The following is a 15,974-nucleotide window of genomic DNA, read 5'->3' as shown; positions in this document are numbered from 1 at the left end:
CAGCGGTCTCAGGACCATTATGTGAGTAAACATACATCTGATTATCTTCTGCTACAAAATTATTAGAGATTAACTATATATCTGTCATACTAATCACAGCAACTTGTGTTAATTGCACAGGATTCCTACACATAGAGACTAAAGGCTACGACTCAGCAGTCTCAGCAAAATGGGGAGGATGCCGCTGATGGATTTTTGACCTCAGTCGTTGACTCTGATGTGGTTTGCCATGAGACCACCTCATCCCCGTACAAGAACCGTGTATACGGGCTGGGGTCATTCTTTACCAGTAGCCTCCGCACCTCGACGTTGAGTCCGCCGTCAGGCTCCGCCATCAGTCGAGCCATCCATCCCGAGGAAGGCATGGATTTGAGGCTCCAGGAGCAAGAGCTCCAGCGCAGCCTTCACCAGCAAGCTCAGGAGTTTAACGATTATCAGGAGAAGTATCAGGAGATCCTCACCCGCATGACGTCTACAAATGAGTTCAGGCTGGAGTTTAGGGAGTCGCTGGAGCAAATGCAGCGTATGGAGGCTCAGATGGAGGTGTACCAGGCCCAAATGCGCACCGCTGGCATCGACCCTGCTGGTGGCAGCACTGCGGTCCTGCTAAAGGTGGTAGCGGTAGCACTGGTGGCACACAAACATCGTCACCGCCTCCTGCACCGCCGACTCAGGGCCACGGGACTGACGACGACGATGTCAACTACCTGGATCTGTAGATATTAGGTTTTTGTTTTGTTGTTTCATACTATTTGGTGTACTTGACTTTTATTTAATTTGAACATTGTATTATTTATTTATTTTAAATAAAAGTTCTTCATTATTTATGATTTGTCCACTAATTGTGTGAAAAAAATTCAAATTCAAAATTAAAATTGACCATTTATTTCAAATTCTAAAAAAAATTGACATTACCGTCAGAATTATCATAGATATAATCCGACGGTAACATGGTGCAAAACATGTTTTGGCGCCAACATTACCATCGAAAAAATTTTCCAGTAACCAATTGGTTTCCTGAGTTGGTAATCCATCGCAAAATCCAACGGTAATTACCATAAGACGAAATAAATTCGACAATAAATATTTACCGGCGAGGTTTATACCATCTGATTATTTTTTATGGTAAATTCGACGGTAAATTGATTACTGTCAGTAAATTGATTAATGAGATTCTGCAATGAAAGCATCTATTTTAACACAAATTAATCATTTTGGGTAGACTCCGAAGCAACTATTCCTCAAGCCCCATGGGAAAAGGCGAATAGACAGAAAACTTCCTCCCCATCCCCTTAAATATTTCAGTCACCTTGTTTCACGAGATCTGCCAAAGTTCTTCACCTATCACTCAAATTGTTTTTTTTTTTTAATGATAAAATTCTCATTGCAAGAACTAATATTTGCACAGAAATCCTCTCTTTTTTGAATTTATACTTCATATTGCATCCTTTCGAGTTTTAATTTCGTGAAAATTTACTTTTGGCTATGGGTTCTCTTGGCTCCTATGTTTGGTATGAATTTGATCATGAAGGAGAAGGGATGTGGAAGAGAGAGTTGGGTATTCGAGCGAGGTTGTTTGAGAAGAGGCGGTGGTCGGTGAAGAGGGAGGAAGTGGTAGCGGTGGTGAGTGGGGCGGCAGAACCACAATCGAGGAGGTAGTTGTTGAGAGGGAAAAAGGGGTGAGAAAGGGAGAGGGTGAATAAGGAAAAGAGGAGGAAGAAAAAGAGGGTAGTGCGGTGGATAAAGAACATGGCTGAGAAGGTGAAGAAGAAAGCCAAGGACTGTTTTGTCCCCTCGCACACATAGACACTTAATGGCCACGTATGCGAGTTAACGTGCCAATTCATCATTATCTGTTAGCGAGTCATGCCGAAAACTAGTTTGGGAATTGTTTTGGCCAACAGAGAGAAACTACGAGAATCAATACGTGTATTAATTTTTTTTTTTTTTGGACTAAAATGTCCACTTTTAAAAATCTCCATGAATTGATTTGGGTCATTATTCTATATTTATTTTTCTCTCCACTAAATTTGCATAATGTTTATGTTTTTAGTTCTTACTCCATTTAAATCATAGTTGTCAGACGGTGATCGAACCGATCGGATTACTAGATCACTGAGTCTTTGGTTGTACTGGTGAGTCACTGATTGAACTGGTTGACCCAGTCTTATTTAAATAAAAATATAAAACAGTCCAAAACCTAAAATTAAAATTTGAAATTCATGTCTTCACTAACATTTTAACAACAATCAAGTCTCAATATATGCATAACAGATTAATTCCTCCACCTATAATAAACTCACGATATATGCATACCAGAATAGTTTTTCCAGATTCAACTACTTGCTTACAGCTTACATTTTTTGGGTTCCAATTGTTGCATCAGGAGTTTATTCTTCTTCTGGGATGGTGTTTCTGATGAAGCCAACTTAAAAACAAGAAAAATTCAACACATAGCCTATCATCTAACCATAGTTACATTAGTGCATCACCTAATTAATTCACAGAGCCTATCATCTAACCACATATTCCAATCATCTAAACAGCAAGCATCAATCAGAAAAGATCAAAACTAGCAAAAAATTACAGAATAAAAAAAATCAGCAATCACAAAAGATCACAAAAAAGACAACAATCATTAAAGATCAATTAACCTAAACAGCAAGCATTAATCAACCTAAACAGTAACAATCACTAAAATGGCAACAATCAGAAAAAAAACCAACAATTACATAATAAAAAAAACAAAAATAAACCACTTCAACTACATTAAAACAGGATTAGCAGCAACAATCATCCAAAACATAAACAATAATAATTGAATAACTAAAAAAAATTAAAAAAACTCACCTTAGCCGCATGCAGAGGAAGAGAAGAGAGAGGCAAAGGGAGACAGAGAGGAGACAAGAGAAGAGTGCAAATAGTGAGCAGTGACGGCGACGAGTAGAGAGGGATGCTACAGTGAGTGATGGATAGCGAGGGTGACAAGTAGAGAGGGAGGCAGCAACGAGCAACGAGGCCGAACAACGAGACAACGCGGTGACACAGAGGCCAGCAAGAAGCGACAACAGAGAAGGTTGAGGCTTTAAGCGCTATCTCTGTCGTGTTTGAGTGCTAAGTGTGAGAGACTAGGTTAGGAGGGGCGAGCGACGCCGTGTTGAGGAAAGCTCTACCTCTACCGTGTGTTGAGTGCTGAGTGTGAGAGTTGGGTTGGAAAGGGGGCTTCAAATGCCATTAGGTAGCGTTTGTTTTGAAGTACTGAGACAGAGACTGAGAGACTGAGACTCAGTATCGTGTTTGTTGGTTCAGAGATTGGTACTAAAATTTCTGTCTCTGTCTCCAAAATTTCAGTATTTCAGTACCTCCAAAAAGTAGGGACACAGAGGACTAAAATTTTTAGAAATGGAGACTGAAACTTTAATAACATTTTATACCTAAAATACTCTCATTTCAATTAATTAATTCCAATTTTACCATTTGTGCAAATTAAATTAGAGTTTCATTCTTGTTTCAATTCCTGTCTCCCATTTTGCACAAAACAAAATACTGAGATTTATTTCAATCTCTGTCTCTTAGTCTCTGTCTCTCAGTCTCAGTCTTTCCGTCTCTGTCTCTCCACCAAACGCTACCTTAGGGTTTTTCTTTTAAAAGAAGAACCAGTCCGGGTTTCAAAAACCCGCCAGTTCACCGATTTTCAATAAAATTGGCTAGGTCAAACCGGTTTTCACCGATTCTTTTCCTTCTCCGATCCTATGTTCAACCCAGACCGATCTTGAGACTAATTCATTGGATTTCCAATCCGACCATCCGAGTCAATCCGATTTTTATAACTATGATTTAAATTATTTAATATTATACTTTTCAACTTTGTTTCATACAAAATTACAAATTATATAGTGCAGCCTTCTAATCCCGTTATTTCAACTTTTGCTACTCATAAAAAATATATAAACAGATGATATTCAAATTTGGAGCAGATTTTATTTTATTTACAAGGAAATAATTATTGTTTATTTGAAATTCAGCAAAATCTGTATACTTTTGGGTACCATCGCAATGTCTATGTAGACTTCGTTCTACTTTTATACCAGAAATGGTCCAAAATTCCAACACTTTTATAAGATGGTTAACCAAGTCAACTAATTTTGAGTATCAAAATCATGTTATATCCCATGCTAGAAGCTAAATTTGATTCAAAAAGGTGACATCAGTCCTCTTTTCCTCTGTGAATGTCAACTATATACCTATTTAAACTTTGGCCGAATGTGTGTGTGGAGAATGAATCAACCACATGCTTTCTAGCTTCTCTACCCATTCTTTCAGCCTCTTTGGGATCTTTTATGAATTTAGCCATTGCAGAAGAAAACTCTTCTGGTGTAGGATCACAAAGGAATCCTGTTACACCATTCTTCACACTCTCCAATGGTCCACCACTATTGCATGCAATAACAGGTTTGTATGCTGCCATCGCCTCCACCGGAACAATGCCAAAATGCTCATCCTGCATCAAAGTATATTACGTAAGACCAACTTTTCTTCATTCAACTTCATGAAAAAGAGTTCTTTGGTGCTCCTCAAAGTAAATAAGCTTTGATCCATACACTGATTGCCACATCAGTGAATACCTGTGGCTAGGTGGACAACCACAATTTTAAATAGCAGTTGTAGTCTTTCCACAACCACACCACCCTGCAATTGCAGTGTTACACATATTCACACTAGTTGACCGCACCTAACCACGACAGGCTGCAATGCAGCCGTATCAGGACTGGAACAGGCCCATCACAATTTTCAGCCCCCAGCAACTGGCACAATGTGCATTGCATCATAATCGACATAATAACTGCAATTGCAACAACCAGAACTGCAATTTAAAACCTTGGCAATAAGGGTGACATACATTCACTAATGTGGCAAATAATCTATAGATCAGAGGAAGAAAATTCTTTGGCTCAAGAACACCTAAATTTTTCTTTTACAACATTTCCCAAACCTTTGGAGTGTAAATGACACACAGGCATTCCGAGAGCAGGGCATTCCTTTCAGTGGTAGAGCAAGAGGTGATGAATCTTATTCTATTAGAGACACCTTCTCTTTCAGCTAAAGCCTTAAGCTGTTCTAAGTATTCCACATTCTCCTTCAACCGTATGTCAAAGCCACCTGGAACAATTTATGACAACTGATTTTGCATTCTCATTTTGCATCTAAATACATGCTCCAACATGAAATGCATGAAATAATTATGATATGGATGGTTCAGACTTAGGACTATTGTGCAATAATAGTAAAAAAAGTTTCTACTCGAAGCACCCTCTGAGCTATTTTCTTAGCATGGTCTACATTCGGAGTAAGAGCCTGAATCTCAGCCGCTCCTGGTCTACTAATATGTATTCTGAAACGACATATTTTATACTGCCATAACAATAACAACAATCTTATCCTACTAGGTAGGTTGGCTACATGGATGAAGTCATGAAGCACAGGGCTGCATATTTTTACCTAGCTGATATTTTTTTCTCTCGACTAAATACCTGGATTAGTAACTCAAGTTTGCGTTACATTATTGTTACACAAACATAAGAACAGAATCACAAGAAATGATTTAATTATACATTAACATGTAATAAATTAATTTTCACTAGATTTGCTTATTCCTCATATTTCCAGCTCAAGATTTGAATGAATCCACTTATTTGACTGTGATATTAGAAAAATAAATTTGTGCCATTCAATGCTAAAATACCAGGTCAAAATTATGAAATAAATTAAGTTTCATTTTTTTTTTTTGGCTGTCTATTCACTATCCAAGAGAAAAGTATATGACCTAACAGTGCATAACAATATGAAGCAACAAATCTTTAACAATACATCTTAATTTTTTCTCTCAAACAATATTTAAGAACTTACAATACCTACTACTAACCAACTCATTATAAATAGAAGGTAAACAATGGTGCCAGACAATATGTTGATGCCGTTTCTACATCAATTATGAAATGAATGAATTGATGAATAAATTGAAACCCAATGACATGCTACCTAATACAGGTGATCGAGAAAATTGTTGCCCCATAATTTACAAAACATGATATACCTCCAAACACCATTGTGCAGATTGCAGAACAATAGTCTCTTTACTCATAGAAACAAACTCAACACATAAACTAACCAGCATAGAGATAAAATAATTATAGAACCTCACAACACAGCAAAGATAGTTTTCTTAATAGTCATTTATATATTGCAGATACCAATATAGCACACTCCAGTATAAGGCATATAAACCACTAAATATAATCCCAAGGATAATGCATGTAAAATCAACCATAATATCTATGGATATATCATCAGGAATACAAAAGTCAAGCAAAAGATGCTCACCTGCAACAGTCAAAGAAGCTTCAGGCGAATGAAGCATAGCAAAAGCTAAAATTGCTAATTCTATGTTCTTTTTCCTTTCAAAGCGGTTAATGGAAAGAAAGTTCAGCCTGTAACAACATATACAACACAAAGCTAAGACTAATATATTATATAATATTATACAAATGGTTATATAGGTTTCATTATTTAAGTCGGGCAAAGATGATGATGCTGAGATGGATGACGGTCAGACACATGTGGACAAAATAAGGAATGAAAATACAAGAAAGAAAGTTGGAGTAGCGCTTATTGTAAAAAAGATGGTAAAATCTCTTCTCAAGTGGGTCGGACATGTGGGAAGAAGATCAGCAGAGCCAGTTAAGAGGGTGGATGAGATGGAAGATGGACAGGTGATAAATAGTAGAAGAAGGCCTAAAAAGAACATACATGAGGTGATCAAAGGAGATTTACGTGTCAACAGTCTCACTGTAGACATGATACATGATATGGCGTAATGGAGTCGTTTGATCCATGTAGCCGACCCTAACTAGTGGGATAAGGCTTTGTTGTTGTTATATAGGTTTCTAAACATTTCAACAATAAAAAAAAGCATCCATATATCTATAAACATGTAATTTACTTAAAGGAACTTGGTTCTTTGAACTGATCCACATTAACTGCTGGGTACAGAACAGCTGGTCGAATCCCTTTGGCATTGAGATGTATAAAAGTATTCGCAAAAGTAGAAGCAGTGAAGTTGCTGTTAACAAGTATCAAATCAGCCATTCCTGAAATTTGAAAATGTTTCATAAGATCCATGATTCGGTATATATGTGAGTAAAGAAGTTCAGAGAAACAGATCAAACAGGGACACAGGTCAACCAGTTGTTACTTCTTCTACATAGTCTATTGGTGTCCGATACAACTTCCGGAGGAAAGTGGTATGTTGAGCCAGCAACAAGTCGGGAAAATGACAATAGAATACAATCTACCAAGGAAACAAACAAATGAATCACTATTAATATGTCAAACCTCAAAGTTTGCGCACTATTCTTTCGACTTATTTGTTTCTACCTTTGCTGATCTTTTAAGTTTCAAGATGGGAATGACTACGGAGACCTGATCAGCAATTATAACATCAAACGAAGGCCACATAAAAAGCATACAGAAAGCAACAAATAGGCACCGGAGGAAAGCACACAATGCATGAAGACGGTAGAATACATGCCGGGGAAGAAAGGAACCATACACAGTAACTGGAAAGGTACCTGAAACAGCCACAAGCCAAAATCATATCTCAATAGCAACCACAACAACTCCGCCATGAAAGTATAAGTAAGTTTGAGACACATAAACAGCCAGGAGCAACTCTTAGAAATAGTTCATCATAAACATGTAAAATTGTAAATTAATGATCAATATGTATGAGAATGTACCATTAAAAATACTGTTATATAGATTGAAACTGCTTTATGCATCACTTCAAGCAGGAACGTTTGGTTAGAAATAATTTAGATACTTTGAAGGATAATGCAGTAAACCAGGACTAGGTAAGAAGTTCCCAATCCCATGTTTGGTTTCCTCAAAGCATCGATTTTTATCATGGTGTGCAGTAAAAATATGAACTTTATGGCCATGGGATGCAAGCTCAACAGCTGCATCCACAATCAATCTTTCAGCTCCACCTACCAAAATACAATTATAGAAGAATCGAAATCCAATCAACTACAAGTATTGACCATAAAACCAAAACAAATATAAGGAACTTAAGCAATGAAATTGTTGATCATAAATAGAATCATTAGGGTTTGGAGGATAATGGGGCTAAATACCTATGCCGAGATCAGGGTGAATAATAGCGATGTTGAGCTTTGAAGTTGCTTTACCCTTTGCCATGGTGGTGAATTAGATCAGAACTTTGCGATAAGAGGAACAAAATCCAGCAATGGTTGGGATTTCTGGCAAACAGAGAACGAAAGGGTTGTTTCGCCGTTAAAGTGTTGCTGGACCAGCAGCTGGAGGAGGAGAAAGGTGCGTCGGAGACTCCGAAGTGCTCAAACGCGGTGGTGGAGAAGGGAAGGCGACTATGATCAGTGTTGAACGAAGCCAATTGGTGGAAAGAGTACTTTTGGTTTTACAATTTTATACCTCAAAATAAAATCCAAATTAAGTCCCAAAGTGGATCCGTGTATCAAAAATTCAAAATCGTCCTCGAGACTCCAATTTCACTATACGTCTCTGAAATTGGCGAAAGTGCACTACATTAGTCCCTAACCCATTTTCCGCATAGTCATCAGAACCGAACCAGTAATCGACCCGGTCATACGACTGGGTCACCAAGTCACTGATTCGACCGATGGGTCACCAGTTAACTCGGTCACAATTAAATATAAATATAAAATTACAAAAAATAAGCTTAAAATTAAAAATTCAAAAGCATGCCTCACAAACACATTAATAACAAACAAGTATCAATTCTTAAATATAATAATGATGCAAAAATAAAAAATAAACTAGTCACTAGTACAAAATACTTTCTCAATTTAAATGAAGAGAGCAAAACATAACACAATAAGCAAATCAAGTCCAAGGAGTGATCCCAACATCGCGATCTATATCTTCAAGGGACAAATTTGGAGCTTGACCAACATTGCCTTCATTTTGATTTGCATCTATATCTTCCATAGCATTGTTACTTGGTCCATCAATAAATTAATAATTAACAAACTAATTAACTAAATTCAACTAATTATACCAAATCAATACTGCCTATGTAAGAATCAAATCAATCAAGCCAATGAGTAATAACTCAAATGGCATAGTCTCCCCCATACTCAATTAAGAGGTTGCGGGTTCGAGTCTCCTATCTTTGGAAAAAAAAAAAAAGAATCAAATCAATCAATACTAAGAATCAAATCTATTCTTACAGCAACAAATTCATCTCATTGATAATTTTCAACAACGAATTCAACTATGATCATTTTCAGCAACAAAAAATTTAGCCAAGTGATTAGTTCAGCAAGACAGCAACAAATTCAACTCACTGATGATTTTCATCAACCAAAAACCTAGCTCAGTGATATTTTGAACAAGAAATTCAACTTACAACAACAAATTCAGCAACAAATTCAACTTAAGATCAGCAACAAGGCAAATTAATTGATTAGCAATTCGGCAACATCTCAAAATACAGGGAGAAGTGAAATCTGGAAAAGAGAGAACAGAGGAAGCGATGATGCAGGGACTCACCAACGTCCCACGGTCCACGGCGACGGCGAGGACCCGAAACCAGAAGACGATGAGCGACGCCGACCCCACGGAAGGCAACGAAGCAAGCGACAACCCCTACGAGTTGCTTCTGCCGCCGGCAACGAGGAGCCCAGGGACGAAACTCGAGTGAGACGACGAGGAAGGCTGCGAGACGAACGAGGAGACGCCGACGAGTGCGACTGAGACGAGACGCCGGCGAGTATGACTGAGAGAAACTCTAGTGGGCTGGGCAGTAAAAGAGAAGAGAGTTTGATTATGAGGATTGAGGGAGAGACGTTCTCGAATCTCGAGTCTGAGGGTGAGATGAGGGAGAAGAGAGAGGGTTTTGGTTTGAAACGGCGTCGTCAAAAAATTAAAAACATGGCCCGGTCCGGATTGTATAAACCGGCAGGGTCACCGGTTCTTCTCAAAACCCGACGGGTTGACCTGTGTGTCTCTGGGTCTCATGTGAAAATAGTCTGACAAATGGGTCGACCGATTAGGTAATTAGGTAAGCAGATATTTTTTTTTGGCCGAACCAGACGGATCGAGTCGAGTTTGATAACAAGAGTCGATAAACACAAGATAAATATACTTAAGAAGGATGAATTTAGTATCAGTGACAAATTAAAAGCTTAGTGAAATATAAATAGAAACTTAAATTACAAAAATATAAGCTTGCGAATAAAGGCAACATACTTCTATTTTCTGTGGATTTATAAACGAATTTTAAGCATTTAAATCATGTACTTAATATTTTTTGTATTATTTGTTTAAAATAAATGAAATCTTAAAAGCAAGTAATTCCATACTATAAATTTTTCATGAGTTTGAACAAGTTTCCAAACACTTATAAGTAGTCAACTTTCTATTCCACTTTAGAAATATAAAGAGTTTAAGGATTAAGAAAATGTGCAAATACAATAAGGGTGGCAAGCGGGCTAGCCTGCCACTGCACCATCCCACTTATTGAGGCGGTCTAAATTTCTATCTCGTCCTACTTAATGGCGGATTAGTAGCTTAGCAGGTTAAACCTGCCAATTTTCTTTTTTTTCGAAAAAATTATTAAATTATTAAATATTTAAAAAATGATTTTACAAATATTTTAATAAATTTATAATTTCTAAAGACATAAAAGTCTTTATAATTCTAAATATCTAATAAACATAATCATCAACCAAGTTTTTGAAACAAAATAAAACTTGTAACACCCTACCATACAGAGTCTTATGCTTAAGTCATAATTCAAAGATGGCAAGGTATTACGACCTCTAAAACCAAAATTTAGTACGTATAGTAGTATGAATAATTGATTATAACTAGGAGCCTTTGTAGAAAAAAGGGTAAACAAAAACCGTAACCCGAAACCGCAACACTCCGATCAATAACGTAACGAACAGGATAAGCTAACGCGAGATCATATATATACAAAGGAGTGTCAAAAACAGGAATATCAAGACTCAAAATCCGGCTGCGAAGATAACCGGTCCGAGCATAGCAATATATACATATAATAAAATAAGGAAAACCTCAAAGGAAACCCAAAGGGACAAAATCTATTCTCCAAAATCCCCTCTAGAAGGAGTCATCACAGTTTGTATTATTTAATGGAGATAAAAGTATCTAAACAAGATATATAAACCAAGACGGAGTCCCAAGAACAAAGGATCTTCGCTAATCCAGAAGTCCCCAGCATGCCTTAACGAGAAGCCTCGCGTCCTGCATCTGAAAACCACAAAATCCGCATGGGTGAGAACCATAGGTCCCCAGCACGGTAACAGCTTCCACATATATAATACATAATAATAGAGGAAAGCCGAAGGCAATCCTAGAACTTCCTCCAGATAATATCAAAGCTTATAAACAAACTAAACCATAAGTGGCAACTGACTAAAGATCCTTCAGTCTAACTAATACTTCCCTTTCCAATTCCTTCAAACCTCCCAACCACCAGCAGGAGTATAATATAGCAAACACAGTTATATCAGACAAGAGATTTACAAATAGGAACAGATAAGGCATTTAGACAATTAGCAAGTAATATGCAGTCAAATAAGCAATCTCAAACAATTCATGTAGTATGCTTATGATGCATGCCTGTCCCTAGTGGCTGATGATATCATCTGTCGGTTATAGAGCCAACCCGACAAGTCCTGGTAGCTAACCATTGGACTGTCCCTCTGTCGCGCATCTCCAACTCGAGTTATACTCATCATAAACTTGATCATAATCATGATCCATATCCATCACCCTCACTGGTGAATATTTACGGGGGCGAGCTCATCCGGGCCTTTCACAGTGCCCGGCCACACTTACGACATAGGGTCAAAAGAGCTTCGGGTCTCAACCTGGAGCACGTGGTGGCTAGCCACTGCTTCCTCCCAGGAAAACCCTCATCTCCGATGGTGAAAGTGCAAACATTCACAATTCATTCAACAGCATATATGCATTTATACTTAGCCCTAATCATGGCTCCACCGTAACACGGCAATAATCTAGCCATCCGGCTCACGGTTAAATCCATAACCAGCCAATTCATTAACAATTACGGCCCTTCGGCCCATGGCACAACAAGCACTTCCACCGCCATCCTCTGCATCTCACATAATCATCTTTGATCCTCAATGATCATTCATTTTTCCCCTTGCTTCACTCGCAAGTTACCACATTCACTAGCCCTTTTTCTCATACTAGGCATATCATAATAATTCAAGACATAAGTGGTGAGATCGGAGACTTAGAAGTATGAAATTTGGCTTTTAAAACTCAAAAATCAACTTTGGGATGAAAACAGGGCCACGCGTACGCGCACTCCACGCGCACGCGTGGATGGCCACAAAACTCATCGACGCGCAAGCGTCATTCGCGCGGACGCGCGGATTGAAAATTAGCCAAACGACGCGCAAGCGTCAGCCACGCGTACGCGTGGGTGCTCTTGCGCCCCAGGCACAAAACTGGCACAACTCTGGCACAACTCTCTGGAAAATGGCTGGGCATTTGGTGCAGCGCACCGACGCGCCCGCGCACACCACGCGCACGCGTGAATGGTGCTTTCTCGAAGAACGGCGCGTACGCGCCAAGTGCGCCTACGCGCGGGGGTCATTCTGCTAAAAATTTTCTAAGTTAAAAGCTGCAGAATTTACAAATTCAACCCCCAATCTTCCGACGGACATAACTTTCTCATTTTAAATCGTTTTTCACCCGTTCTTCGAACGGCATGGACATCCCGGATCCAATTTCATTTCTAAATAGATTTGGTACAAATCAGAGATTCGTAGTCCAAGTTATGTCCCGTCAAAGTATGCCAAAAAACCATATTTTTATACAAAACCATAAAGTGCCATTTTCAAAACAAGCCACTTTCAACTCTTTTCAAAATCAATCAAAACATGCCAATTTCATCCCTTTTCTTTGAAATCAATCAAAATGTACCAAAATCAACATCAAGCCATCCTCAACTCACACATTGACACTTTACCAAGGTTCCCAAAACCACATCCAACCATTTTAACACTTCTCAATCAAATGGCTAAAGGACAAACACAATATCATGTCATACATCCTCCCTCACCCCAATTTCCAATAATACCATTTCCAATCAACCATCATTATACATAATCAACATCATACTCACCATCAACATGGTATCACCCATCAATTCAACCTCAATCATCCATCAAGCATATATCACAACATGCATTGCTCATATATCACACAATCAAGGCATCAATATTCATAATCACATATATGATCACATCATATATCTCAACCATGCCGCTAGCCTAAGTATTTTCTACCACATTACATATTAGATACGGAAAACCGAAACCATACCTTAGCCGATTTCACACGCTCAATCGGAGTACTTCCAAACCACTTGTCCACAAGCTCTCAAGGTATCAACACCTCCAAGAACAGATTTTATCACACAAAACCCTTTTCCAAGCTTTCCAAAATCACCAATCAAGATCCAATATTCACATATACACAACCTAAGCCACAATCATCATACACATACACAACATCTCAATACCCAAATATCATAGAACAACAAATTACACTAGGGTTGAGAATCTTACCACACCCAGGGTCCAAGGAGACAAGATTAACCTTCTCCTTCAAGAGAGTTGGGTCCTATAACATCAAAGAACCCAAAATCTCAACATTTCACCCATAAAACTCGAAAACAAGGGCTGAAATTTCGAGGAGCAAAACGTGGCTTACCTCAAGATTGATTGTATGGGTTTTGTAGAGCTCTCCGCGGTGAACGCGTGGCCGTAAACGGTGCGGCAATCAGAGCTCTAGATCAAAAGTTATGGTGGTTTAAAGATCAAGTGAGAGATAGAACTTGAGAGAGTGTTCTTCCCTTCCTCTCCACTATTTCAGCGTGAATGAGAGTATTGTGAGGAGAGAGAGTGCTGAAAACTAGGGTTTTGATTTAGTTTAGTTGGGCCAAGGGCCCATTTTGGGTCCGGTTGGACCGGTTTGGCCCGTTCGGTCCAATCTTGGTCCGATTTCTATAAAATTGGTACCGAAATTCTCGTCTCAATCTCCTCTATCATATTAAGCCATAAAATTAACATTTTTGGCTTTCTATAATAAATTCTCATTTATGGGTTAATTAGCCGTTAATTAACCGGGTCTTACAAAACTAACATTGTCCAAAGCAAAACAAACATTGTCCAAAATATATAATTAAATATTGTCCAAATCTCTAATCAATCAAATATAGTCTAAATTATAACTTAAAGTAAAATGAACAAACATTCCAAATACAAACACAAAAGTAAGCCAAAAGCCCATCCCTGCCCCGCCAAAACCCACTAAAACCCATGGACGGCGGGATTTTTTTTATTATAGCAGTCTTAAATTTTTAGTCAGATCCACCTTTTTTTGCGAATTACACAAGTCAACAGGTTTCGGCTCGTTTGCCACCACTAAAGCACGATGTATTCTAATTCAGTATAACCTCTTTATGTATGTCTAGTCCTCCTCACTAAGATGCAGAGATTTTTCCTATATACCAAACTTATAGTTATAGGGCGCTTGATAAATCGCTACAAGATAGAGTACTTGATAAACACCTCACGATATATGATCATCATTCCGATTAAGCCACTCCACTTAGAGATTTCTTCTCTAAGAACTCGAAATAATACTAACTTCAAGTATTTTTCCTTAAGTGCTTATTAATCTTAGGTATCCTCACCGAATATAGTGTTTAGCAAGTCTTACCACTTAGAGAAAACAACCTCTAGGTCTTTCAACAATCAAGGAGAATTACAAAACTCTTCTTTTATAATATGTGATAGTAGATTTCAGCAATAAATGAACTCTTTTCAAAAAGTATATGATTACAAATGAAATACTATGAGTAAGTTCAAAGTTATCTCTTAAATGTTGATGAAAACTACTTTGAAAACTTATGAATTTTAATTAATATGATACTATATAAATATAGAAGAAATAGTGCAATGAAACACGACCCAAAAGCCTCTATATATGCACTCATATACGTTGGAAGTGAGTGGGAGGAGCCTATAATCATCAAGAGCACACACTTTTGGTAGGGTCTTTGTGTCCTAAGAATATATAAGATTAATCTTCATAACTCAAAATGCTCAAATTTAGGTTCAGCACCTAGTGAGGATCGATTCTATAAATTAATATAGGGATTGACCCGTCAGTTCACTTTTAGCAAAATTTGAATTTCGAACTATGACACCTTGTACATGATTAGGTTGTGTCCTACTAAACCAATTATAAACATATTAGGATCATCATGGCACGACTTATACTCTTCCTCAATCATAAATTTTTGAAATCATAGGTTAAAAATCTTTTTATTTTGATTAAAACATGATTTTAACTTGAGATATGAACTTGATTTATCCTTGACAAGTAAAACTAATATTCTACAACTAAACTTTGATTGTTGGACTTCTCCTTTTATATCATGTTCATTATATGCATGATTAATTCCATGATGAGCTTGTACTTGAATTTGATACATGAATCTTCATATAAATTCATTTCTACCCACTGTAAAACAGTTAAAAATTTTTGTCTAATCTTTGTTAAAATTTTATATCTATCAAAATCACTTATTAAATTAAATATTATATCATAAAATATATGTCATGCATTTATGTTTTTTTATTTATTATATAATAAATAAATAGATTAGATTAAAGTCATGTAAAAGATATAAATTTGTTGCTTTTTAAAATACTAGTTATAACAAGAATTAAAAGCACATGTTATCATTTATCAAAATACATAAGCATGCGTATCATGTAAGATAATAAACATGCATTCAACTGGAATAATATTACTAACAAATTCTCTTTTTTTTTTTTTTTTAT

At 37.4% G+C, this 15,974-nt stretch overlaps 1 protein-coding gene and 1 long non-coding RNA gene across 2 annotated transcripts; one reads left to right on the top strand and one right to left on the bottom strand.

Annotated features, from left to right (window-relative positions):
* LOC107613290 (alpha-1,3/1,6-mannosyltransferase ALG2) lies at nt 4,049–9,950 on the bottom strand. The gene is made up of 9 exons (XM_021109219.1): nt 9,610–9,950; nt 8,193–8,598; nt 7,902–8,045; nt 7,435–7,628; nt 7,243–7,348; nt 7,001–7,148; nt 6,382–6,488; nt 4,994–5,160; nt 4,049–4,501 (listed from the first exon to the last, which is right to left on the bottom strand). Exons 2-9 carry the CDS (start codon nt 8,254–8,256, stop codon nt 4,208–4,210), a joined length of 1,224 nt encoding a protein of 407 aa, XP_020964878.1. The 5' UTR covers nt 8,257–8,598; nt 9,610–9,950; the 3' UTR covers nt 4,049–4,207.
* On the top strand, nt 7,516–9,983 carry LOC110265840. Its single transcript, XR_002352252.1, has 2 exons — nt 7,516–7,936; nt 9,922–9,983. It is a non-coding gene; the product is annotated as an uncharacterized LOC110265840 (long non-coding RNA).

Source organism: Arachis ipaensis, chromosome B08 (assembly GCF_000816755.2).
Source record: "Arachis ipaensis cultivar K30076 chromosome B08, Araip1.1, whole genome shotgun sequence".
NCBI classification, from domain to species: domain Eukaryota; kingdom Viridiplantae; phylum Streptophyta; class Magnoliopsida; order Fabales; family Fabaceae; genus Arachis; species Arachis ipaensis.
This window is presented reverse-complemented; position numbering and strand designations above follow the sequence as displayed.